Source organism: Eleutherodactylus coqui, chromosome 11 (genome assembly GCF_035609145.1).
Source record: "Eleutherodactylus coqui strain aEleCoq1 chromosome 11, aEleCoq1.hap1, whole genome shotgun sequence".
Lineage (NCBI taxonomy): Eukaryota > Metazoa > Chordata > Amphibia > Anura > Eleutherodactylidae > Eleutherodactylus > Eleutherodactylus coqui.
The window spans coordinates 5,154,027-5,180,287 of NC_089847.1; the positions used below are offsets into that span (position 1 = coordinate 5,154,027).

Consider the following 26,261-nt stretch of genomic DNA (forward strand, 5'->3'; position numbering starts at 1 on the left):
AGAGCATGGGAAGGAGACAAGGAGAATTGGAGCTCCAAACACAGAAATATGATGTCATCGGCATCACAGACACTTGATGGGATGATACACATGATTGGATACAAGGCTTGAAGGATACAATGTATTTATAAGAAACAGACCTAATAAAGGGGAGGAAGTGTTGTATGTTAGGAAAACCTCATTTCCGCAGAGATTCAAGCTTCAGAGCTGGGAGTTCTGTAGAAACTGTTTGCGGATTAGGTGAAAACGTGTGTAATTGGGTAAAAAATTCGCTCAATGATAGAAAGCAGAAGGGGGTAATAAATGGTTCGTACTCTGATTGGACCACGGGCGCTAGCGGGGTGCCACAGGGTTCGGTATTAGGCCCCACTCTGTTCAACATATTTATCAACGACCTGATAGAGGGGCTGCACAGTAAGATATCAATATTTGCAGATGACACAAAATTATACAATATAATTAATGCAACGGAAGACAATGTGCGGCTACAAACGGACCGAGATAAGCCGGGGGCTTGGGGGGGGGGGGGGATGGGAAATGAAGTTCAATGTGGATAAATGTACGGTTCTGCACATGGGCAGGAGAAACGGATGTCACCAATATTCACTAAATGGGGTACAGCTAGAGAAAAGACCTGGGGGAACTAGTGGATAGTAGATGTAACTGGAGTAACCAATGCCAGTCAGCTGCTGCAAAGGCAAATAAAGTCTTGGGGTGCATTAAAAGAGGTATAGGGGCGAAGGACGAGAACATTATCCCCCCCCACTATATAAGGCACTTGTCAGGCCGCACATGGAATACTGCGTACAGTTCTGGTCACCGGTGCTCAGGAAGGATGTTACAGTGCTGGAGGGGTTCAAAGAAGGGCAACTAAACTAATACATGGAATGACGGGACTGGAATACCCAAAGAGGCACCAAAACTGGGATTATTCACCCCGGAGAAAAGACGGCTAAGGGGCGACCAAATAACTATGTATAAATACATGAGGGGACGATACAAGGATCTCTCCCATGAGCTGTTTATACCCAGGACTGCGATGGTAACAAGAGGACATCTGTTACGATTAGAGGAAAGCAGGTTTCATCACCAACATAGAAGGGGATTCTTTACTGTAAGAGCAGTTAGACTGTGGAACGCTCTGCCTGAGGATGTGGTGATGGCAAAATCCATAGAGGAGTTTAAAAGGGGACTTGATGTCTTTCTGGAGGGGAAGGATATTACAGGATATAAATCTTAGTTTAATTGTTAATCCGGGTATGGCTTCTACCCTTGGGGGTTTTTTTGCCTTCCTCTGGATCAACACAGGAGGATAGACAGGCTGGACTAGATGGACATCGTCTTCATTCAGCCTAACAAACTATGTTACAACAGAAAGGACACCATTGTAGGCATTTACTATAGGCCGCCTGGACAAGCAGAAGATATGGAGAAACTCTTTCTACATCAGATGGCCAAGCTCTCAAAGAAGCCCAACATGGTGATCATGGGAGATTTTACCCATCCAGACATTTGTTGGGAATCTCTCAGGTAAAAGTAATGGATCCAACAGATTCTTATCCGCTCTTGCTGACAACGTTATCTTCCAGAAGATAGAAGAGAAAACAAGGGGATCTGCTATCTTGGACCTAATTCTTACCAACAGGGAGGGAATGGTTGAGGAAGTAAGAGTGGCTGGGACCTTAGGAGGCAGTGATCATGATATCCTTGGATGTTGGATAACAAGGGGAGGAAAACCTAAGAAGACTCAGACCTCAAGGTTGGATTTCAGAAAGGTAGATTGTAATGGACTCAGAGGAAGAATCCAATGGCTGGATGTTCTTAAGAACAGAAATGTCCAAGAAGGTTGGGAAATATTGTGGAATGAGATTCTCAAAGTACAATCGTTACCAATCCCTAAAAGAAGGAAGAATGGGAAGCATTTAAAGAGACCCGGATGGATGAACACAGAACTTGTACACATGTTAGAGGAAGAAAAACATGTTTATCAAATGCGAAGGCCCTTCAGAGTTATAGACACTTAAAATAATAATCTTTATTGAGCAACTTGTTAAAAATTAATTAGAGGGCTACCAATGACAGACTATCAAAACTACAAAGACACACAAACCTCTGACTACTGGGCTGTGAGTGATGTGAACCTCACTTCAGGAGGAGAGGTGATGGGCTCTGGCTCGCTGAACCACAACTGATTATGAGAGTGGAAATTAGTGGGTTAAATTAACCGGCACCAGCCTAAAGCCGGCACAGGGGTAAATATTCCTGATGGGTGAGAATGCAGGACTTAAAGACTAGAGACGTAAGTAAACTAAATCCTTCCGCTATATGCCGGTGTATACTAGTATCTCTCTGAATATCACATGGAACAAGAACTATATACCTCCTAATCACAAATGCAAGAGCGAGTAATCTATGGTTCCTGCTTGAATAAAGCAAAAGGTGATGCAAGGTTCTGAGAGAACGTGTTTATGGGGTGATGCAAGGTTGGACGCGGTTCTATGTCAGATTATGGACATTTCATCAGGAACCTTTCGCATGGCATCACTATTAGCAATGTCGCTACTAGATAGTGGATCTTGCATAGGTTAGTAAACTGAACGAGGTAGAAGCTAACCAACTCTGATGCACAGAGAAGGGGCCACAGTGTTAGCCGAGCTGGCTCATTGATATTTATAGCCAATCAGCATCAAAGTTAACACTATGGTCTATAGATGATATTGCTGAAACAGCAATCATTTCTCCTTGGTTTGCTGCTAGTCACAGCAGCAGACCTTGCCTGGAGGGCTGGTGCCATAGTGGTCGTGACCAGCGGCTACATAAAGTTCTATATATATTCTTATAGTAGGCACCTAGCTAGCAGTTTTAGATGTCAGAGATGAGCAGTATAAAACAAAAACGAGGCAGAGCCTCCGCACCTGGGGGTAGACCAGAGGATATGACACACTGAGAGTAGCCCAGAATATATAGCAGCCTTCAACTTGCCCTAGGGGCGGAGCAATTCATCCTAAACCAATCATGTGGCAATAGGCGTGATCGTATAGAAAAATAGGGTCGTACCCGCTCCGTGGTTCCAACTCGCCGATAAGTGTGGGCGTGCGTTTCCTACAACCACAAGGACAAGCGCATAGGTATTGTTTGCCCGACATTCGTCCCGTGTAAATGAGCCTTTAGACAAATGAATTCAAGTCTCCAGAGTCAGATGAATTACATCCTAGGATACTAAAGGAAGCAGCGGAGGTAATTGCTGAACCACTCGCCGGAATCTGAAAATTTGTGGAGAACAGAAGTCCCAGAAAATTGTAGAAGGTGGATCCAAGAAACTACAGGCCTGTGAGCCTGACTTCTATATCAGGAAAGATCTCTGAACAGATTATTAAACAGCATGTATGCAAGTACTTGGATGAGAATGGAGTAATTAACCAGAGCCAGCATGGGTTTGTAACAAACAAGTCATGACAGACTAATCTAATTTCCGTCTATGACAGAATCACCGACTGGGTTGATCAGGGAGATGCGGTGGATATAGTATATCTTGGCTTTAGTAAAGCATTTGACAAAGTATCTCATACTGTACTTATTGGAGAAATGACCAAATCTGGGATTGACAAGGCAACTGATAGGTGGATTCACAACTGGCTGAGTGATCGTACTCAAAGAGGGGTCATAAATGGCTGCACATCCAAGTGGAAGAATGTATCAAGTGGGAACCACAAGGCTCTGTCCTAGGTCCAGTGTTGGCCAACATTGTTATAAATGATCTGGAGGAAGGAATTGATGGGAAACTGATCAAATCTGCCGATGACACAAAGCTAGGAGGGATAGCCAACACTAGGGGAGAGAGAGAGAGGATTCAGAAACATCTAGAAGAGCTTGCACAGTGGACAGCGACGAACAGAATGGGATTTAACAAGGAGAAATGCAAAGTCCTACATCTGGGCAAGAAAAATGAAGAAAGCACATAGAGAATGGGAGGGATTGGGTTAAGCAGCAGCACATGTGAGGAAGACTTGGGTATACTAATAGATCATAGACTGAACATGAGTCAACAATGTGATGCAGCAGCCAAAAAGGCAAACACAATTCTGGGATGTATTAAGGGGAGCATAGAGTCTAGATCACATGAGGTCATTATCCCCTCTACTCTTCCTTAGTCAGGATATTATTGTATCTTGTCACCACCATGAAGAATGGGTGGAGACAAGATGAACGCCCCCTAAGCAACGCCCACAATTTTATTGGCTGGCCTGGAGAATGGGTGGGCATTATCTCCCCTCCAGCCTCCTGTCACTCAGCCCTCCAGTGTTGTGCCTTGTAACCAGCCTTTGTTTGAACACTTCCGAGTTCTCCTTCAATGGAAGTGTTCAGAGGCGGACAGACATCTGTCTGGGATGATTTAGTGATCCTGCACTGAGCAGGGGGTTGGACCCGATGACCCCGGAGGACCCGATGACCCCGGAGGTCCCTTCCAACTCTAGGAATCTATGAATAATATGTGAAGTATGAGGCACTGATTCATGTCACATGATTAAGATGGTAAATACTGTAGTAAGAAAAAGTAAGTGAACCCGAGGGAATTCCCTAGTTACTGACAGATCTGTTCTCCTCAGTGTGAGCCATGCCTTATTGTAAGCAGCTTCTAGAAGACGTGTTAGAGACGCATGAAGCTGGAGACCTGGATGTAGGTCAATGCCCGGTTGGATCTACAGATGGGGGACATTCAGGACTGTCCTGCTCCCCCCATGAGCGTCCTGTTATATCACTGCAAGAGGATATGGTGGAGGAGGAGGGGGCATCATCATTTGGGGTCATAGTGCACCGTCCAGGACCTCGAGCTGAAGAGACATCAGGTGATGGAAACAGACAACGACCCAAAGCACACAAGTAATCAACTACAGAATGATGGAAAACATTTGTGTTGTGAACTGGCCGAGTTATGACTTGAATAGGGCTGTGTACTGAAGGCATCCCAGAAATACTGATAACTGCAACACATTTGAAAGAAGAACGGCCCTCCTCAGAGTTGTACAAGTATTTACAGCTAGAGGAGGGGTTTGCTGCTGCAGGGTCTCCCTTCGCACACGTCCAGGCCCCTGCATGATGCTTCTGAAGTGTCAGCAGCAGCTAGAATGCCGGTCTAATGGACCTTGCTGCAGATACGGAGACGCTGTCGCGTAGCAGTGACATCAGGACAGAGTGGGGGCCATGTCGGATGCTGGCAGCGGCGGTGACGTCATGACGCCGACGCATTCTGACGTGCGCGGCCCCGCGGTGCCCGGTGCACAGTGACGCGCCTGCTGCTCCGTGACTGGCTGATCCCAAGATGGCGGCCTGCGGACGTGTCCGGCTGTGGTGCGGGCTGGCGGTGAGCGCGGCGCTGGCCCTGCTCGTGTGTCCGGCGGTCGGGGCTGAGGGAGCCGCTCCGGAGGCGGCGGACAAGGCGGTAGCGGCTCAGCCTGCGGCCTCCCAGCCCCGCAGACTCCCCGGCATCAGACTGATCGAGGAGGAGGCCTGCCGGGAGGACATCAGCCGCATCTGCCCCAAGAACTCCTGGAACAACAACCTGGCCGTGCTGGAGTGTCTGCAGGACGTGCGGGAGGTGAGACCGCGGGGTGACCCCGAACACTGCCCCCCGGGTACAGGTGTCACCCCAAATACTGCCCCCCGGGTACAGGTGTCACCCCGAACACTGCCCCCCGGGTACAGGTGTCACCCCGAACACTGCCCCCCGGGTACAGGTGTCACCCCAAATACTGCCCCCCGGGTACAGGTGTCACCCCAAATACTGCCCCCCGGGTACAGGTGTCACCCCAAATACTGCCCCCCGGGTACAGGTGTCACCCCAAATACTGCCCCCCGGGTACAGGTGTCACCCCGAATACTGCCCCCCGGGTACAGGTGTCACCCCGAATACTGCCCCCTGGGTACAGGTGTCACCCCGAATACTGCCCCCCGGGTACAGGTGTCACCCCAAATACTGCCCCCCGGGTACAGGTGTCACCCCAAATACTGCCCCCCCCCCCCCCCCCGGGTACAGGTGTCACCCCGAATACTGCCCCCCGGGTGCAGGTGTCACCCCGAACACTGCCCCCCGGGTACAGGTGTCACCCCGAACACTGCCCCCCGGGTACAGGTGTCACCCCGAACACTGCCCCCCGGGTACAGGTGTCACCCCGAACACTGCCCCCCGGGTACAGGTGTCACCCCGAACACTGCCCCCCGGGTACAGGTGTCACCCCAAATACTGCCCCCCGGGTGCAGGTGTCACCCCGAATACTGCCCCCTGGGTACAGGTGTCACCCCGAATACTGCCCCCCGGGTACAGGTGTCACCCCAAATACTGCCCCCCGGGTACAGGTGTCACCCCAAATACTGCCCCCCCCCCCCCCCCCCGGGTACAGGTGTCACCCCGAACACTGCCCCCCGGGTGCAGGTGTCACCCCGAACACTGCCCCCCGGGTACAGGTGTCACCCCGAACACTGCCCCCCGGGTACAGGTGTCACCCCGAACACTGCCCCCCGGGTACAGGTGTCACCCCGAACACTGCCCCCCGGGTACAGGTGTCACCCCGAACACTGCCCCCCGGGTACAGGTGTCACCCCCGAACACTGCCCCCCGGGTACAGGTGTCACCCCGAACACTGCCCCCCGGGTACAGGTGTCACCCCGAACACTGCCCCCCGGGTACAGGTGTCACCCCGAACACTGCCCCCCCCCCCCCCGGTACAGGTGTCACCCCGAAGGCTGCCCCCCGGGTACAGGTGTCACCCCGAAGGCTGCCCCCCGGGTACAGGTGTCACCCCGAAGGCTGCCCCCCGGGTACAGGTGTCACCCCGAAGGCTGCCCCCCGGGTACAGGTGTCACCCCGAAGGCTGCCCCCCGGGTACAGGTGTCACCCCGAAGGCTGCCCCCCGGGTACAGGTGTCACCCCGAAGGCTGCCCCCCGGGTACAGGTGTCACCCCGAAGGCTGCCCCCCGGGTGCAGGTGTCACCCCGAACGCTGCCCCCCGGGTGCAGGTGTCACCCCGAACGCTGCCCCCCGGGTGCAGGTGTCACCCCGAACGCTGCCCCCCGGGTGCAGGTGTCACCCCGAACGCTGCCCCCCGGGTGCAGGTGTCACCCCGAACGCTGCCCCCCGGGTGCAGGTGTCACCCCGAACGCTGCCCCCCGGGTGCAGGTGTCACCCCGAACGCTGCCCCCCGGGTGCAGGTGTCACCCCGAACGCTGCCCCCCGGGTGCAGGTGTCACCCCGAACGCTGCCCCCCGGGTGCAGGTGTCACCCCGAACGCTGCCCCCCGGGTGCAGGTGTCACCCCGAACGCTGCCCCCCGGGTGCAGGTGTCACCCCGAACGCTGCCCCCCGGGTGCAGGTGTCACCCCGAACGCTGCCCCCCGGGTGCAGGTGTCACCCCGAACGCTGCCCCCCGGGTGCAGGTGTCACCCCGAACGCTGCCCCCCGGGTGCAGGTGTCACCCCGAACGCTGCCCCCCGGGTGCAGGTGTCACCCCGAACGCTGCCCCCCGGGTGCAGGTGTCACCCCGAACGCTGCCCCCCGGGTGCAGGTGTCACCCCGAACGCTGCCCCCCGGGTGCAGGTGTCACCCCGAACGCTGCCCCCCGGGTGCAGGTGTCACCCCGAACGCTGCCCCCCGGGTGCAGGTGTCACCCCGAACGCTGCCCCCCGGGTGCAGGTGTCACCCCGAACGCTGCCCCCCGGGTGCAGGTGTCACCCCGAACGCTGCCCCCCGGGTGCAGGTGTCACCCCGAACGCTGCCCCCCGGGTGCAGGTGTCACCCCGAACGCTGCCCCCCGGGTGCAGGTGTCACCCCGAACGCTGCCCCCCGGGTGCAGGTGTCACCCCGAACGCTGCCCCCCGGGTGCAGGTGTCACCCCGAACGCTGCCCCCCGGGTGCAGGTGTCACCCCGAACGCTGCCCCCCGGGTGCAGGTGTCACCCCGAACGCTGCCCCCCGGGTGCAGGTGTCACCCCGAACGCTGCCCCCCGGGTGCAGGTGTCACCCCGAACGCTGCCCCCCGGGTGCAGGTGTCACCCCGAACGCTGCCCCCCGGGTGCAGGTGTCACCCCGAACGCTGCCCCCCGGGTGCAGGTGTCACCCCGAACGCTGCCCCCCATGTGCAGGCGTCACCCCGAACACTGCCCCCCATGTGCAGGCGTCACCCCGAACACTGCCCCCCGGGTACAGGCGTCGCCCCGAACATTACTGCCCCCCGGGTACAGGTGTCGCCCCTGAACACTGCGTGCCTCCCCTTCCCCCCGGGTGTGGGTGTCACCCCAAATACTGTGTCCCATCCTCCTGGGTACCAGTGTCGCCCCGAAAACTTGTTGTGGGGGAGGGGTATTATATCATCACGGTGCTCCTCCCCCACATGCAAGACCTGCCATGTTGATGGTTTCCACAGCAGAGGGGTTGTCACAGTGTGTCAGCTGCTGTGCACCTCGCTGTGGGTTAGAGGTTTTCATGCCCCCTCCTTGGTGCCAGGCGTTCAGCGGCGCCCACAGTGTACACAGGATTATTTACGGCTGCGGTCGGTCGGCGCTCCCAGGACCGTCTGCGTCTTGTGACATCAGACAGAAGGTAATTATATGGCGGGTTATTTCTGGCGGCGCGCTCTGCTGGGCTGGCAGGACGCCGCTTATCTCCACCAAGTCGTCTCAGCCTGCCTGTATGTGTGAGCCGCCATCTTGTCCGCGGCGTTGTGTGGCGCCGTGCCACCGCTGTGCACGGGTTTTCGGTATTTGCCCTCTGATTCAGCGCTGGATATACCAAGATGTCTCCCGGGCGGGGATGTATTTACCGGGCGGATGCGGCGGAGGTCTGATCTGGGGGGTTTGGTCGCATATATACAAGTTTGTCATGTGATCCGCAGGATGTAGCGGCGCTGCGGGCTCCTGAGGGCCACTGAACCCGCAGCCGCTCCGTGTCCTGCCGATCATCGGCCGCCGCCCCCATGTAAGTCCGGGACTTGTGGTGGTTTCTGGGAAAGCTGAGTGATCATGGCGGTCTCATGTTGTACTACTACTCCCACCATCCTACCGGTAGTACAGAATATTTGCCCTTCAGGGCTCCAGGAAAGCTGAGTGAGCTGCAGATAGAATGATGGTGATCGGACAGCTGCGCCTGGGGTGCGGCCTGTCCGTGTATATATGATGTACGCAGCACATGCTGCCGGGGAATGTGCAGGGTGACTCCGGCCGCTCCCTGGAGCTTTATAGCTGACACATTCCTGCCTGGCGCTGACACCACCTGTGGTATAGAAGGCCGGCGGGCGCTCAGCTGTGCCCGTGTCTCTGCCCGTACTGCACTACTGCTGCGTACACGGGGCCCCCGGAGCTTTAGTCACACGAGCCTGGAGTGCAGGAGGATCTATATGATTATGAGCTGCGCGATTACATCATTATCACATCTTCAGAGTCTCCTGAGGGGAGAGTGCGGACCGTATCGCCCCTCAATGCAGTCTGTATTGTCTGACTGATCGTAGAGGTCCTGTACGCCTGGTGCCCCTACAGAGGTCTGAGGTTTACCCCTAGAGGTCCTGTACGCCTGGTGCCCCTACAGAGGTCTGAGGTTTACCCCTAGAGGTCCTGTACGCCTGGTGCCCCTACAGAGGTCTGAGGTTTACCCCTAGAGGTCCTGTATGCCTGGTGCCCCTATAGAGGTCTGAGGTTTACCCCTAGAGGTCCTGTACGCCTGGTGCCCCTACAGAGGTCTGAGGTTTACCCCTAGAGGTCCTGTACGCCTGGTGCCCCTATAGAGGTCTGAGGTTTACCCCTAGAGGTCCTGTACGCCTGGTGCCCCTATAGAGGTCTGAGGTTTACCCCTAGAGGTCCTGTACGCCTGGTGCCCCTATAGAGGTCTGAGGTTTACCCCTAGAGGTCCTGTACGCCTGGTGCCCCTATAGAGGTCTGAGGTTTACCCCTAGAGGTCCTGTACGCCTGGTGCCCCTATAGAGGTCTGAGGTTTACCCCTAGAGGTCCTGTACGCCTGGTGCCCCTATAGAGGTCTGAGGTTTACCCCTAGAGGTCCTGTATGCCTGGTGCCCCTACAGAGGTCTGAGGTTTACCCCTAGAGGTCCTGTACGCCTGGTGCCCCTACAGAGGTCTGAGGTTTACCCCTAGAGGTCCTGTACGCCTGGTGCCCCTACAGAGGTCTGAGGTTTACCCCTAGACGTCCCGTAGACCTGGGGCCTCTTTTGGGTGTACCTCTAAAGGTTCTGTACGCCTGTGGCCCCTTGTAGCGATCTTTGTGGGGCCACTCGTAGATGTCCTGTATGCCTAGTGCCCCTATAGAGGTCTAAGGCATACTCCTAGAGGTTCTGTACACCTGGGGCCCCCTCAGAGGTCTGACCTGTACCTTTTAGACATCCCGTAGACCTGGGGCCCCTCGTGAGATGTACCTCCTAAAAGTCCTGTACGCCTGGTGCCCCTCATAGAGATCTGAGGCGTACCTCTAAAGGTCCTTTACTCTTGGTGCCCACTGTAGAGGTCTGAGATGCGCTTCTAGAGGTCCTGTACACCTGAGGCACCTTGTACAGATCTGAGGTGTACCTCTTAAGGTCCTGTACACCTGAGGCCCCTTGTAGAGATCTGATGTCTACCTCTAAAGGTCCTGTACACCTGCCCTCCCCCTTGTAGAGATCTGAGCTGTACCTCCTAGATGTCCCATAGACCTGGGGCCCCTTGTGAGATGTGCCTCTAAAGGTCCTGTACGCCTAAGGCCCCTTGTCAGATGTTCCTCTAAAGGACCTGTACACCTTTGGCCCCTCCTGAGACTTTTTCCTTTAAATGTCCAGTACGCCTGGGCCCCCTTGTGAGATGTTCCTCTAACGGACCTGTACTCCTTGGGCTTTTCGTAAGATTTTTCCGTTTAAAGGTCCTGTACGCCTGGGGCCCCTTGTGAGATGTTCCTCTAAGGGTCCTGTACGCCCGGGGCCCCTTGGAGAGAGCTAAGGCGTACCTTTAACGGTCCTGTGCGCCTAGGGCCCCTCGTAGAGAGCTGAGGCGTACCTCTAAAGGACCTGTACGCCTAGGGCCCCTTGTGAGATGTTCCACTAAAGGACCTGTACGCCTGGGACCCCTTGTGAAATGCTCCGCTAAAGGACCTGTACGCCTGGGGCCCCTTGTGAGATGTTCCTCTAAAGGACCTGTACGCCTGGGGCCCCTTGTGAGATGTTCCTCTAAAGGACCTGTAGGCCTGGGGCCCCTTGTGAGATGTTCCTCTAAAGGACCTGTACGCCTGGGGCCCCTTGTGAGATGTTCCTCTAAAGGACCTGTACGCCTGGGGCCCCTTGTGAGATGTTCTTCTAAAGGACCTGTACGCCTAGGGCCCTTTGTGAGATGTTCCTCTAAAGGACCTGTACGCCTAGGGCCCCTTGTGAGATGTTCCTCTAAAGGACCTGTACGCCTGGGGCCCCTTGTGAGATGTTCCTCTAAAGGACCTGTAGGCCTGGGGCCCCTCGTGAGATGTTCCTCTAAAGGACCTGTAGGCCTGGGGCCCCTCGTGAGATGTTCCTCTAAAGGACCTGTAGGCCTGGGGCCCCTCGTGAGATGTTCCTCTAAAGGACCTGTAGGCCTGGGGCCCCTCGTGAGATGTTCCTCTAAAGGACCTGTAGGCCTGGGGCCCCTCGTGAGATGTTCCTCTAAAGGACCTGTAGGCCTGGGGCCCCTCGTGAGATGTTCCTCTAAAGGACCTGTAGGCCTGGGGCCCCTCGTGAGATGTTCCTCTAAAGGACCTGTAGGCCTGGGGCCCCTCGTGAGATGTTCCTCCAAAGGACCTGTAGGCCTGGGGCCCCTCGTGGGATGTTCCTCTAAAGGACCTGTAGGCCTGGGGCCCCTCGTGGGATGTTCCTCCAAAGGACCTGTAGGCCTGGGGCCCCTCGTGGGATGTTCCTCTAAAGGACCTGTAGGCCTGGGGCCCCTCGTGGGATGTTCCTCTAAAGGACCTGTAGGCCTGGGGCCCCTCGTGGGATGTTCCTCTAAAGGACCTGTAGGCCTGGGGCCCCTCGTGAGATGTTCCTCTAAAGGACCTGTAGGCCTGGGGCCCCTCTTGAGATGTTCCTCTAAAGGACCTGTAGGCCTGGGGCCCCTCGTGAGATGTTCCTCTAAAGGACCTGTAGGCCTGGGGCCCCTCGTGAGATGTTCCTCTAAAGGACCTGTAGGCCTGGGGCCCCTCGTGAGATGTTCCTCTAAAGGACCTGTAGGCCTGGGGCCCCTCGTGAGATGTTCCTCTAAAGGACCTGTAGGCCTGGGGCCCCTCGTGAGATGTTCCTCTAAAGGACCTGTAGGCCTGGGGCCCCTCGTGAGATGTTCCTCCAAAGGACCTGTAGGCCTGGGGCCCCTCGTGAGATGTTCCTCCAAAGGACCTGTAGGCCTGGGGCCCCTCGTGGGATGTTCCTCCAAAGGACCTGTAGGCCTGGGGCCCCTCGTGGGATGTTCCTCCAAAGGACCTGTAGGCCTGGGGCCCCTCGTGGGATGTTCCTCCAAAGGACCTGTAGGCCTGGGGCCCCTCGTGGGATGTTCCTCCAAAGGACCTGTAGGCCTGGGGCCCCTCGTGGGATGGTCCTCCAAAGGACCTGTAGGCCTGGGGCCCCTCGTGGGATGGTCCTCCAAAGGACCTGTAGGCCTGGGGCCCCTCGTGGGATGGTCCTCCAAAGGACCTGTAGGCCTGGGGCCCCTCGTGGGATGTTCCTCCAAAGGACCTGTAGGCCTGGGGCCCCTCGTGGGATGTTCCTCCAAAGGACCTGTAGGCCTGGGGCCCCTCGTGGGATGTTCCTCCAAAGGACCTGTAGGCCTGGGGCCCCTCGTGGGATGTTCCTCCAAAGGACCTGTAGGCCTGGGGCCCCTCGTGGGATGTTCCTCCAAAGGACCTGTAGGCCTGGGGCCCCTCGTGGGATGTTCCTCCAAAGGACCTGTAGGCCTGGGGCCCCTCGTGGGATGTTCCTCCAAAGGACCTGTAGGCCTGGGGCCCCTCGTGGGATGTTCCTCTAAAGGACCTGTAGGCCTGGGGCCCCTCGTGGGATGTTCCTCTAAAGGACCTGTAGGCCTGGGGCCCCTCGTGGGATGTTCCTCTAAAGGACCTGTAGGCCTGGGGCCCCTCGTGGGATGTTCCTCTAAAGGACCTGTAGGCCTGGGGCCCCTCGTGGGATGTTCCTCTAAAGGACCTGTAGGCCTGGGGCCCCTCGTGGGATGTTCCTCTAAAGGACCTGTAGGCCTGGGGCCCCTCGTGGGATGTTCCTCTAAAGGACCTGTAGGCCTGGGGCCCCTCGTGGGATGTTCCTCTAAAGGACCTGTAGGCCTGGGGCCCCTCGTGGGATGTTCCTCTAAAGGACCTGTAGGCCTGGGGCCCCTCGTGGGATGTTCCTCTAAAGGACCTGTAGGCCTGGGGCCCCTCGTGGGATGTTCCTCTAAAGGACCTGTAGGCCTGGGGCCCCTCGTGGGATGTTCCTCTAAAGGACCTGTAGGCCTGGGGCCCCTCGTGGGATGTTCCTCTAAAGGACCTGTAGGCCTGGGGCCCCTCGTGGGATGTTCCTCTAAAGGACCTGTAGGCCTGGGGCCCCTCGTGGGATGTTCCTCTAAAGGACCTGTAGGCCTGGGGCCCCTCGTGGGATGTTCCTCTAAAGGACCTGTAGGCCTGGGGCCCCTCGTGGGATGTTCCTCTAAAGGACCTGTAGGCCTGGGGCCCCTCGTGGGATGTTCCTCTAAAGGACCTGTAGGCCTGGGGCCCCTCGTGGGATGTTCCTCTAAAGGACCTGTAGGCCTGGGGCCCCTCGTGGGATGTTCCTCTAAAGGACCTGTAGGCCTGGGGCCCCTCGTGGGATGTTCCGCTAAAGGACCTGTAGGCCTGGGGCCCCTCGTGGGATGTTCCTCTAAAGGACCTGTAGGCCTGGGGCCCCTCGTGGGATGTTCCTCTAAAGGACCTGTAGGCCTGGGGCCCCTCGTGGGATGTTCCTCTAAAGGACCTGTAGGCCTGGGGCCCCTCGTGGGATGTTCCTCTAAAGGACCTGTAGGCCTGGGGCCCCTCGTGGGATGTCCCTCTAAAGGACCTGTAGGCCTGGGGCCCCTTGTAGAGAGCTGAGGAGTACCTCTGAATGTCCTGTACACCTGGGGCCCCTTGTAGAGAGCTGAGGAGTACCTCTGAATGTCCTGTACACCTGGGGCCCCCTGAGACAGATGCGGCATACCTTTTAAAGGTTCTGCACGCCTGGGGCCCCTCGTGAGATGTACCTCTAAAGGTCCTGTATGCCTGGGGCCCCTCATAAAGAGCTAAGGCATACCTCCAAAGGTCCTGTGAGCCTGAGGCCCCTTGTAGAGAGCTGAGGCATACCTCTAAAGGTTCTGTATGCCCCTCGTAAATATCGGAGATGTACCTCTAAAGGTCCTGTGCACCTGGGGCCCCTCGTAGAGAGCTGAGGCGTACCTCTAAAGGTCCTGTGCACCTGGGGCCCCTCGTAGAGAGCTGAGGCGTACCTCTAAAGGTCCTGTGCACCCTGGGCCCCTCGTAGAGAGCTGAGGCCTGCTTCCTAAAGGTCCTGTATGCCTGGGGCCCCTCGTAGAGAGCTGAGGCGTACCTCTAAAGGTCCTGTGCGCTGGGGGCCCCTCGTAGAGAGCTAAGGCGTGCTTCCTAAAGGTTCTGTATGCCCCTCGAAGATATCGTAGATGTACCTCTAAAGGTCCTGTATGCCTGGGGCCCCTTGTAGAGCTCTGAGGTGTACCCCTAGAGGCCTGTACACCCGTAGCTGCTGGCACTGATCCCGCACACCATGTTCCGTGTCCTGACAATGAATCTAAAGCTGATCCTGTTATCTGAGCGGGATATCCGCCTTGTACCGCTTGGGGTTAACTGTGTACACAACACCTGTCTGCCAGATCTGTGCACGACCCGCCGCCCCCTGCAGGACGCACCGCGCTATTGTCAGCTCCTTTGTGTTGTTCAGATGATGTAATGAGCTTTCCTTCGTATAGTGATATATCACAGTCATGTTCCAGAACCGTGCCCCCCTCTGTACCCCCACCCTTGGGCTGGGTTACCCCTCTATATCCCTTTACCCCTCTGTACCCCCGCCATTCATGCATCGGGCTGTGTGCCCCCCTCTGTACCCCCACCCTTGGGCTGGGTTACCCCTCTATATCCCTTTACCCCTCTGTACCCCCGCCATTCATGCATCGGGCTGTGTGCACCTCTCTGTACCCCCACCCTTGGGCTGGGTTACCCCTCTATATCCCTTTACCCCTCTGTACCCCCGCCATTCATGCATCGGGCTGTGTGCACCCCTCTGTACCCCCACCCTTGGGCTGGGTGCACCCTCTGTAACCCCCCACCATTCATGCATCGGGCTGGGTGTACACCTCTATATCCCTTTACCCCTCTGTACCCCCACCATCGGGCTGTGTGCCCCCCTCTGTACCCCCACCCTTGGGCTGGGTGTACCCCCACCGCGGACATTACTTCGGCTCTAGTTACAATATTTCCAGTCTCTCGTGTGGGTATTTGTAGAGTGATATAATTCCGCCTGGTATCTGATGGCACGTGCCCAGTATGTGCCCACACTGCCCAGTCATGTCCGGACAGCAGCTGTCCCCCTGCTCCAGGTTGGTGGTCGTCTGTACCCCACCGCTCCAGGTAATTATTCAGGGGCCGCGTTCTGTCCGGTCGTGTCGAGCCGCAAAAAATGATGCACTTATTTGTGTTGCACTCTTAACCCCTCGTGTGCTGGTTTGCCCCGGCGCCCGTACACCGTGCGAACCATCTGCTATAACCGCATGCGAGCTGCTGCCAATCATTTAAGTCCAGTTGCACCCGGCAATTAGTGGTCACACAAAGGGTTAAAGTGGCTGATCCGCAGCTCCTTAATGATGTCTAGATTCACCTATCTACTGATTACAGGGATGTCTGGGGTCCCATCAATGGGTCAGCAGTAGTTGGACAGAGGTCCGCCATTTGGAACCATCGTCTGTCAGCTGATCGCCCATCTCGGCCGTCAGCAGGGGTCAGAGGAGAAAGTCGGAGCGCCAGATTCACTCCCACTGAAATCTGCAGGCGCGCCGCGTTGATCTTGCACTTCCTGTTCAGGCCAGGATGTAATGTTCCCAGCAGGAAGTGTTTGAGCGGCGCTCCCGTAGATGTGGCTGGGAGTGAAGCCGGCGCTCTACCTGCTTCCTCTGACCACTGATGTCTGGTCCGCTGCTGTGTGTAAAATGACCTTTGGTGTACAGCTCTCCCACTATCGCCCCCTATCTGCAGTCCTCCAGACTACACTCTGACCTTATGCACCATGCAGTACCTGCATCGCTCTGTATGAGCTGGGGGCATCTTTCTGTACTGCTCTGAGATGAGTCGCCCGTTACCCGTCATGTGACTGATGCATCACTATTGCTCGCTGGTTGCATCCACCCCGGGCTCAGTGCTGCAGCGAACGCTTATTATCTGCCTTGTCTGTCGCTCTTATAATGACTGTTTTCTCCTTCTTTGCAGGCGGACAATGAGATTTCCTCAGACTGTAACCATGTAAGTATTGTGTGACTGAGGTGGGAGCGCTGCGGGGGCTGCACTATATACACTGTGTAGGGGACACGTCCCACTAGCCTCACATTCCATGTCCTGGAGCCCCCAGTGATGAGTCCAGGGTCCGCCAGCACTGATTAGTGTACACGGTGGGTATACTGGGGTTGTCTGTGGCTGCAGTAATCGCTGTAGTCCCTTCCATCCTCCGTTACCAGTTCACAGCCGCGTGTCACCCGATGTGTAGTTACCGTGATTGGCAGCGCAGAAGTACATAATGAAGTAGAGGAGTTTCATCTAACCTACGGCTCTCCAGCGGTTGTAAAACTACAACTCCCATCATGCTCTGTCGGCCGTTGAAGTTTGTACGTCCCTGCGGCCGATGGGGGCATCCCTCCAGGTGACATGCAGATCACTTGTCAGCCCCATAGTAAGGTCCTTGGTTGCTGCAGAGCTGGATTGTCATGTGCTTGTGTCCCGTTGTGCAATTACCCCCGAGCTCATTAATCGCAGTTGTTACATAGTTAATATACATCTTCTCTTTCAGCTTCTGTGGAACTTTAAACTCAACCTGACAAAGGATATCAAGTTCGAGTCTGTGGCCAAAGAGATCTGCAAATCAACTTTGTCTGGGGTGAGTGGGGGGGTGCCCTCTGCGGTGGGGTGAGTGGGGGGTGCCCTCTGCGGTGGGGTGAGTGGGGGGGTGCCCTCTGCGGTGGGGTGAGTGGGGGGGTGCCCTCTGCGGTGGGGTGAGTGGGGGGGTGCCCTCTGCGGTGGGGTGAGTGGGGGGGTGCCCTCTGCGGTGGGGTGAGTGGGGGGGTGCCCTCTGCGGTGGGGTGAGTGGGGGGGTGCCCTCTGCGGTGGGGTGAGTGGGGGGGTGCCCTCTGCTGTCTCCTCAGGGGTCTGCATCACGGGTAGAGAATGTTTTCTGGTGATGTTGCCATTTGCACACTTGCAGTTTTTCTCTGTTACAGATAATATTTTCCGGGAAGCCGATTTTTGGGGTCGGGGATGTAATTGTCTTCTATCGTTTCTCTCCAGCTGAAGGAATGTGCAGAGGAGACCCCTGGGAAGGGCTACGTGGTCTCCTGTCTTGTGGATCATCGAGCAAATATCACCGAATACCAGTGCCACCAGTACATCACGAAGATGACCGCCATCATCTACAGCGATTACCGACTAATATGTGGATTTATGGAAGACTGCAGGACTGAAATAAATGCTCTGAAGTGCGGCAGCATCCGCCCGGGTGACAAGGCGAGTACCGATGCCAACCGCTGGGATGAGATGGGTCACTGGGAGATTCTCTCGGGCTGACCTCCCCACTAATTACTTGTTCTCCTTACCCAGGACCCTCACTCTCAAGGGGAGGTGGTTGCTTGTCTTGAGAAAGGCATCGTAAAGGAAGCAGAAGAGGCCGATCCCCAGACACACGTATCTGACAAGTGCAAACAGTCTATTCTGCGTGTGGCCGAACTCTCGTCAGACGACTTCCATCTGGACCGACACTTGTACTTCGCCTGTAGAGATGACCGGGAGAGATTCTGTGAAACCGTAAGTTACCAACAGGGTTATTTTATACTTGCCTTGCTGTCACCTGTCTCTCCCACGCGGGGCTGTCTGCTGAGCAGCCTCCCTCCGCAGGCGTCCCCGCGGGGCTGTCTGCTGAGCGGCCTCCCTCCGCAGGCGTCCCCGCGGGGCTGTCCGCGGAGCGGCCTCCCTCCGCAGGCGTCCCCGCGGGGCTGTCCGCGGAGCGGCCTCCCTCCGCAGGCGTCCCCGCGGGGCTGTCCGCGGAGCGGCCTCCCTCCGCAGGCGTCCCCGCGGGGCTGTCCGCGGAGCGGCCTCCCTCCGCAGGCGTCCCCGCGGGGCTGTCCGCGGAGCGGCCTCCCTCCGCAGGCGTCCCCGCGGGGCTGTCCGCGGAGCGGCCTCCCTCCGCAGGTGTCCCCGCGGGGCTGTCCGCGGAGCGGCCTCCCTCCGCAGGCGTCCCCGCGGGGCTGAGCGGCCTCCCTCCGCAGGCGTCCCCGCGGGGCTGTCCGTTGAGTGGCCTCCCTCCCCCCCTTGTTTCATTGCTTCTTACTTTTGTTTTTTTTTCCCCCCCCTTGGCTCGCTTTCTGAACAGGTCCAGGCTGGAGAAGGAAGGGTTTACAAGTGCCTGTTCAACCACAAGTTTGAGGAATCCATGAGTGAGCGGGTAAGCCTACATTCCTTAAAGAGCGCAGCTCTGGGCTGTTCTTATATCCTCCGGGGGGGTAACTAACGCAGTATTCTTCCTGCAGTGTCGCGATGCCCTCACCACCCGTCAGAAGCTGATCGCTCAGGACTACAAGGTCAGCTACTCGCTAGCCAAGTCATGTAAGGCGGATCTGAAGAAGTATCGCTGTAATGTGGAGAACCACCCTCGCTCCCGGGAGGCGCGGCTGTCCTACCTGCTGCTGTGCCTGGAGTCGGCGGTGCACAGAGGTGCGTGCGCGGGATCATGAGTGCTTACACGCTGACCTTTGCCTCTCGACTCTGCAGTTTTATTGTATCAGAGATGAGTTTACACAGTAATCATGTCCATTCTTCCTCATTGCGGGCGTCTCGGTCTTTGGTTGTGTGAGTGCTGAAGGGTTTAACCCCTTAGTGACGGAGATTTTTTGCTTTTTTTTTCCATATTCGTTTTTTCCTCCTCCCTTTTAAAAAAAAGTCCTTTATTTATCCATCGTTTTTTGTGAGACGAATTGTATTTTTAATGCTACAACTTAATGTACTGAAAAACGTAAAAAAAAATTCCAAGTAGAGAGAAATGGAAAACGACATTCCGCCATCTTTCAGTTCGTCTTGTCTCTACGGCGCACAAACTGCAACAAAAATGACCTGATAACTTTATTCCGTGGGTCAGTATGCTTACTGATTACATAACTTAATTAGATTTTTTTTTGTTTGTTTTTGCTATACAATTTTTTTTTTTATTTTTTTTTAAAGATCTTTTTTATCTTCTGCGCACAATAACTTTTCTTTTTTTTTCCGCCAACGTTATGCGAGGGGTCATTTTGTGCGGTATGTCCTGTAGCTTCTGTTGGTACCATTTTTTATGACTTTTTTGATCACCTTTTATTACCTTTTTTTTTTTTTTCTTTTTTTTTTTTTGCTGTCTACCGTACGGGGTAAATAATGAGTTACTTTGATGGATCAGACTTTTACGGACGCGGCGATGCCAAATGTGGATTTTTATTTTTATTTTTATTGTAAATATGGCAAAGGTGTGGGGTTTTTTTTGTTTTTTTTTAAATTACAACTTTATTACTTTTATTTTTACACTTTCTTTTAGTCCCCAGGGGGACCACAACCAGCGATGCTTAGATCACTTATGCAGTATGATGTAATGCTACAGAAATACATCATACTGCATTGTAACAGGCAGTCTATCAAGCCACCCCACGGGGATGGCTTGATAGGCATGCTGCCAAGACAGCCCTGGGGCCTTTCAGAAGGCCCCTGGCTGCCATGACACCCACACTGCTCCCCCAATCTCACTGAAGGGGGGGGGGGTACAAGACCCCCAAACATCACTTAGGGGATTTAGATGCTGCTGTCAGAATTGGCGGTGGCATTCAAAGGGTTAAGTCAGCCGCGCCACGTATCGGGGCTGTTGCCCACGGGTGCCAGCTGTAATAAACAGCTGACGCCTGCGATGTGTGGAGAGAGATAGCAGTGCTATCTCCCTCCATACATGTCCTGCAAGGTCATAAAAGCACTAAGGGGCCGTCACTAAGGGGGTAAGCAAACATTTTTGCTCCCTTTTTAAGATTATCTTATGTTTGAACTTTTAGCAGTGTGATACGACAGCCATGCTAATATGTTCCGCAAGTTGCAGAGCTCGAGTGCGGCGGCCGCGTTGGGGGTTTCCATCTCTGTTCCTTTTTTAGAACAGCGAAACGAAATAAAAGCAGAAATAAACGTTTGTGGTGTTTTTTTTTCCGTTATGATTTCAATGTTTTGGTTTTTTTTTTGTTTGTTTTTTTTTAAATAAGACAGCAAGTGGAATGTAAGCAAATACGGCTTTTTTGAAAACTAATTGAAAACAATAGGCGTAAAAGGAAGCCTTTTATTTCCATTTTAATCCCGTTTCTCTGCCCATCGCGGTGTAAATGAGCCTGATCCTGCCACTCCCTGGTATAATTGGAGCTGCATGGAAACACTCGTGAGCCTAACTTGGACCCGACTTACTAGTATCTCCTGGTTCTTTCTGTAGGCCGCCAAGTGAGCAGCGAGTGCCAAGGCGAGATGCTGGATTACAGGCGCATGTTAATGGAGGACTTCTCTCTGAGCCCGGAGATTATCCTGAGCTGTCGGGGGGAAATTGAACACCATTGCTCCGGCTTACACAGGAAGGGGCGCACGCTGCACTGCCTGATGAAAGTCGTGCGTGGAGAAAAGGGGAATATAGCCGAGAAGTGTCAGCAGGCGGTGAGTAACAGCTTGTGGTTCAATTAAAGGGCTTGTACCAAAACTGCAAATTATTCCCTATTGGCGGGGGTCTCGGTAGCGGACCCCCACCGACCAGCAAGTTATCCCCTATCCAGTGGATAGGGAATAACTTGCACTTTTGGTGCAACCACTTTAAGAATATTTGGTGTGTTCTGTAGAAAATCTACGGTCCTGTCTGCATCGATTTCAGGATTTATGGTTGATACTATTGTAATGGCGGCCTCTTCTACCATACAGTTACAAACGTTGGTGCAGGAGACAGACCCCGCCTCGGATTATCGTATAGACCGTGCCCTCAATGAGGCCTGCGAATCTGTCATCCAGACCGCCTGCAAGCACATCCGCTCCGGGGACCCCATGTGAGTACACTTATGCCGGTCTGTTATATGAATGGTGTCGGGCGTATAGGCTGCGAGTGACTTATTCCTCTCTTCCAGGATCCTGTCGTGTCTCATGGAGCACTTATATACGGAGAAGATGGTGGAGCAGTGTGAGCACCGCCTGCTGGAGCTGCAGTACTTTATCTCTCGGGACTGGAAGTAAGATGTCCGGCTGTATATAAAGTGGCCTCTTCATGGAGATGCTGCTGCTGATGATACTAAAGTTTGTTTTCTTTGCCAGGTTGGACCCTATTTTGTATAGGAAATGTCAAGGAGACGCCTCCCGCTTGTGCTATGCACATGGTTGGAATGAGACCAGTGAGAATATGCCTGCTGGAGCCATCTTTTCCTGCCTGTACCGACACGCATACCGCACAGAGGAGCAGGGCCGCAGGGTGAGTGTCACAAGGCTGTGTACATGGGAGGTCAGATTATAAGGCAAGGAATACACTGATATGCCAAAAGTCATGGGATAGGAACTAATGTCGTGTAGGAACCACTCTAGCCCAGTGAAGTGCAGCAACTTGACATGGCAGAGTCCACAAGTGGACAGAAGAGAGTTGGAGGGATGTTGAGCCGCTTGGATGCCTCCCAACAGCTCTGGTATTTGTAGGTGCAACATCTAGAATGCAAATGGACCTCTCCACTACATCCCATAAATGCTCAATTGAGCTTACGACAGGCAAATGTGTAGGCCGCACCCTTGTAGGAACTCTAAAACGCTCCCTTAACCAATCATGGACAACTTGGGCCGGAAGTCCCGGTGCATTATCCCGCTGGAGTATACCATTGTGGGGGTCTATGGAGGGCTGCAAATGGTCACCAAGCAGTGAAATGTAGTGAACTCCCTGTTAATGACAACACACCAAAATCTAGGTGCGCGGCCCCCTGCGCGGACCAGCCGCATCTGGGTGCGCGCGGCCCCCTGCGCGGACCAGCCGCATCTGGGTGTGCGCGCAGTTGCTGTGATCAGTTGGCTTCTATGTAATGCACAGACATGTTCTGTGTCCCTCCTTGTAAGAAAGTATTTATGTGGCGTACACCATGTTGTCGGGCACAACTGGCATCACACGGACCACACATTTGCATGTACTATTCTCATGCAAGACTTGCACAACTGCAGGGCATGCTGTGACTTTACTATTTCACAGCATCGCTGAGAGAAAAATCGCCCTTGTAAATAATGGGTTCTATTTTTGTGCGCGTTTCCTGTGTCTTGCAACGCACAAAACCCGCGTGATAAAATCGTCCGTGTAAATACGGCCCAAAGGCTCCTTCACCCTGGCGAGGGCGATAATCGGGCCGTGATTCACAGCCAATATCTCACTTGCCACCATGTGAGAGCCCCGTGGATGTGAGGCAGTTTCATGTGAAAACAGCCTGGCATCACTGCGGGGATGAAGGGAATCCTCACCGCGGCCCATTACTTACAGAAGAATGGGTTTCATATTTGTGCGTCTTGCAACGTACAAATCTTGCCTGATTTCCCCCCCAATGTAAAGGCCCCTTAATGGTTATCTGTTCTGGATTGTCTGAATTGGGATTCACCCACCACCACTGCAGACATGCGGCTTGTGATCCTTTGATCATAGAGGTTGGTTTCGGCTCACGCTCGATGGGACTTTGATAATCCGCAACATAATTTGTCTTGGTTTTAGGATCCATAAATGCTTGAAGCTATTTTCTTCTGACTAAAGATGACGTTCTCTTTGCAGTTATCACGTGAGTGCCGGGCTGAAGTACAGCGTATTCTCCATCAGAGGGCGCTGGACGTGAAGCTGGACCCCGCCATGCAGGCGAAATGCATGACAGAACTGGGGAAGTGGTGCAACGAAAAGACAGAGACGGGACAGGTGAGTGGTAAATGGAGCTCTGCTTCCAGACAGTGGCATACTCCGGCCTGCTAACACTCGATCCTGTCATCGCGGTGGGTGGAGCTTCTGATGTCGGGTGTTTCTTCTTAGGAACTGGAGTGTCTGCAGGATCACCTGGAAGAACTGGTTCCAGAATGCCGGGAGATTGTGGGGAACTTGACGGAGCTGGAGTCAGAGGTGAGCTGGCGGCCAGATCATTCAGTGAGGGTGCAGCTTAGAAGGCCAAGGGTTACGCTTGCAGTTTACTGCTAATTGCTGGGCTGCACCTGCTGGTCACTGAAGTCGTAGGTGCAGCCTGGTGATTGCCAGTAGAACATGAGCCTTGGCCATAGCGTTATATAGCACCTTATTGTGTTTTTACTCAGGCAGTTAATTTACATGCGTTAATGACCACTGACTGACAATAAGCATGGCGGTCAGCACTCATTTCCTCCCTACGTGGGCAGATCTGCTCTATGGGGACAACCGATGTCATTGATGACGGGGTGACTTACAGCTGATCAATGAGAACTTTTATGCTCAGTTAAATGACCGGATCAGCTGATGAATAAGCTTTTGCTCGTTCATTGGCAGTTCGATCATTCTTTTACATAGCCCGATTCGCCAGGCGAACAAACATTCTTAGGTATGTTTGGCCCCTTTATTATCGGCCTGTGTTTTAAAAAAAAAAAAAAAAAAACATTAAATGTAACCATTGTAGTAATTGCATCAATTGTGTTTTTCTTCTTCCAGGACATCCAGATAGAAGCCCTGCTGATGAGAGCCTGCGAGCCGATCATTCAGGGATACTGCCATGTAGGTAGAGTTCGCTAGCTGCTGCTTGTCTCCTCAATGATAAATGAGGCTTAAAGGGCTTGTAAGGAATCCGGGCAGCCTCTCCCAGAATATAACTGAGGCAGGCACCTCTAGACCGCAGGGGGGCAGACCTGGGGGGAATACTTGACAGTAATAGTGTGGTGTTATGGGCCATTTACATGGGACGATATCGCTCAAAAGTAATTCAGACTAATGATTTGAGCGATAATCGTGCAGAGTAAATTTACTAAACTACTTTGGATCGCGGCTGCTTGTTCTGTACAAAAGGTGAAGCGCTGAGCAAGAAGCCCACAATCCAGCGGTGAAGTCTGCCAGTCTAAATGCTGTGCACGATCGCTGACGACCTTAGCGGTAACCTCATCGCTCGTGCAGTCGTTTATCCGACTGTCGGCCCGTGTAAAAGGTCCATTAGGCTCTGCTCCCGCCTACATGCTCACCCAATTTCCCCTCCAGATGCATTCACCTTCCCAAGTTGTTTGGGCGGCGGCCATGTTTTCTCAATTCCTTTAAACCCTTTTTTTAAGCTGAGCATAGAGTGCAAGTTAATTCTGTAGAGGACGGGGAAGGAGATGGGATCTGATATCTCGCCTGTTTGATTTTAGTCTCCCTGTATCAGTGGGGTTGCCTCTGCTGATCCTAGGACTGTATCCTATGTGCATTAATTGCCACTGGCAGCTCTTGTGGTTCACTGCTAATTGTAGAACTGCCCCGGGATTTGCCATTGTTTCAAGTCTTGGTGAAGTGTAACCGTTACCCATGCGTAATAGCGCCCTAATGTTGCTGACCAGCTGTAGGGATTATGAGGGGCCGACGCTACACTAATGCACTGAGCTGCTCATCTTCATGCTTTGTCTGCTCAGGAGGTGGCCGACAACCAGATTGACTCCGGGGATCTCATGGAGTGTCTAATCCAGAACAAACATCAGAAGGAGATGAATGAGAAGTGCGCAGTGGGCGTCACCCACTTTCAGCTAGTAAGTCACTGACGGCATTATTCCTATTGTCTGGTCACCGCAGAGAAGGAGCTGCAGTTGTTTAACGTTTGGCATTTCTTTAGTTTGTTTCCTTTTTTGTGTTTTTTCTTCTTTAGATTCAAATGAAAGATTTCCGCTTCTCCTACAAGTTCAAAATGGCGTGCAAGGAGGACGTGCTGAAGCTCTGCCCCAACATTAAGCAGAAGTGAGTGTCTCGTCGCTGATCCCTCTAAATCTCGGCTGTCGGTAAAATCACACACAGCAGAGGATTTGTTGCAGAGTTTGCAATGACTTTCCTGTTCATCTGGATGAGGCTTGCTGAAATCCCAGCATCTGCATAGAAGCAGCCACAGCCGGATGAAAGGATTGTCAGTCGTGTACGACTGATCTGCAGTGTATGAATTCGGCTTAGTGCTCCAGCGTTATCTGAGCCCCGGTGTCTCCCTCCAATAGGGTGGACGTTGTAATCTGCCTCAGCACTACAGTCCGTAATGATACGCTGCAGGACCTGAAGGAGCAGAGGGTGTCATTAAAGTGCCGGAAACAGTTGAGAGTGGAGGAGCTGGAGATGGTGAGACGTTAAGCCTGAGGACGTCTCCTGGGACTTTCTTGGGCCGTTAGGATTATTTTCTAGTGTGGAGTCATAAGATAGTATTACAGCTCATAGTAACACTTGATCTTCTCCACAGTCAGAGGATATCCGCCTAGAGCCAAAGCTGTACGATTCCTGCAAAAACGACATCACGTCCCTCTGCCCGAATGTACCCTTTGGAAATGCACAGGTGAGACTGCCCTCTGCTGGCTGCTGGGAGTAATCTTCAGGTTTCATTCCTTGCTGATCACATTTAATCTTTTCCTGTAGATCATCGAGTGTCTCAAAGAAAATAAGAAGCAGTTGAGTTCTGTGTGTCACCAGAAAGTCTTTAAGCTCCAGGAGACTGAGATGATGGACCCTGAACTTGATTACACGCTCATGAGGGTCTGCAAACAGATGATCAAGGTAGCTTTGCATGCGGCAACAGTTTTTGGGACAATGCCCGACTGCCTGGGAACCCTCCAGTAACGTGTCTCTGCTCATGTCTCCTCAGAGGTTTTGTGGGGACACCGACCCCAAGAACATCCTGCTGTGTCTGAAGCAGAATAAGAACACGGAGACCATGGACCCCAAATGCAAACAGATGATCACAAAGCGGCAGATCACACAGAACACAGGTCTGTCTCACTCATATATTCTCC

At 54.2% G+C, this 26,261-nt stretch overlaps 1 protein-coding gene across 1 annotated transcript in view; it reads left to right on the plus strand.

Moving 5' to 3' along the window:
- Positions 1–5,261: 5,261 nt before the first annotated feature.
- Positions 5,262–26,261, plus strand: part of GLG1 (golgi glycoprotein 1) — a 32,116-nt gene continuing 11,116 nt past the window's right edge. Inside the window, exons 1-20 of the mRNA XM_066582717.1 lie at positions 5,262–5,596; positions 16,485–16,517; positions 17,059–17,145; positions 17,553–17,768; positions 17,862–18,065; positions 18,631–18,702; positions 18,788–18,971; positions 20,746–20,960; positions 21,219–21,340; positions 21,419–21,520; positions 21,603–21,756; positions 23,077–23,214; positions 23,326–23,412; positions 23,968–24,030; positions 24,912–25,025; positions 25,142–25,230; positions 25,479–25,596; positions 25,715–25,807; positions 25,888–26,025; positions 26,114–26,237. Coding sequence (XP_066438814.1) covers positions 5,321–5,596; positions 16,485–16,517; positions 17,059–17,145; positions 17,553–17,768; positions 17,862–18,065; positions 18,631–18,702; positions 18,788–18,971; positions 20,746–20,960; positions 21,219–21,340; positions 21,419–21,520; positions 21,603–21,756; positions 23,077–23,214; positions 23,326–23,412; positions 23,968–24,030; positions 24,912–25,025; positions 25,142–25,230; positions 25,479–25,596; positions 25,715–25,807; positions 25,888–26,025; positions 26,114–26,237 — 2,629 coding nt within the window. The 5' untranslated portion in view covers positions 5,262–5,320. The remainder of the gene's footprint in view (positions 5,597–16,484; positions 16,518–17,058; positions 17,146–17,552; positions 17,769–17,861; positions 18,066–18,630; positions 18,703–18,787; positions 18,972–20,745; positions 20,961–21,218; positions 21,341–21,418; positions 21,521–21,602; positions 21,757–23,076; positions 23,215–23,325; positions 23,413–23,967; positions 24,031–24,911; positions 25,026–25,141; positions 25,231–25,478; positions 25,597–25,714; positions 25,808–25,887; positions 26,026–26,113; positions 26,238–26,261) is intronic.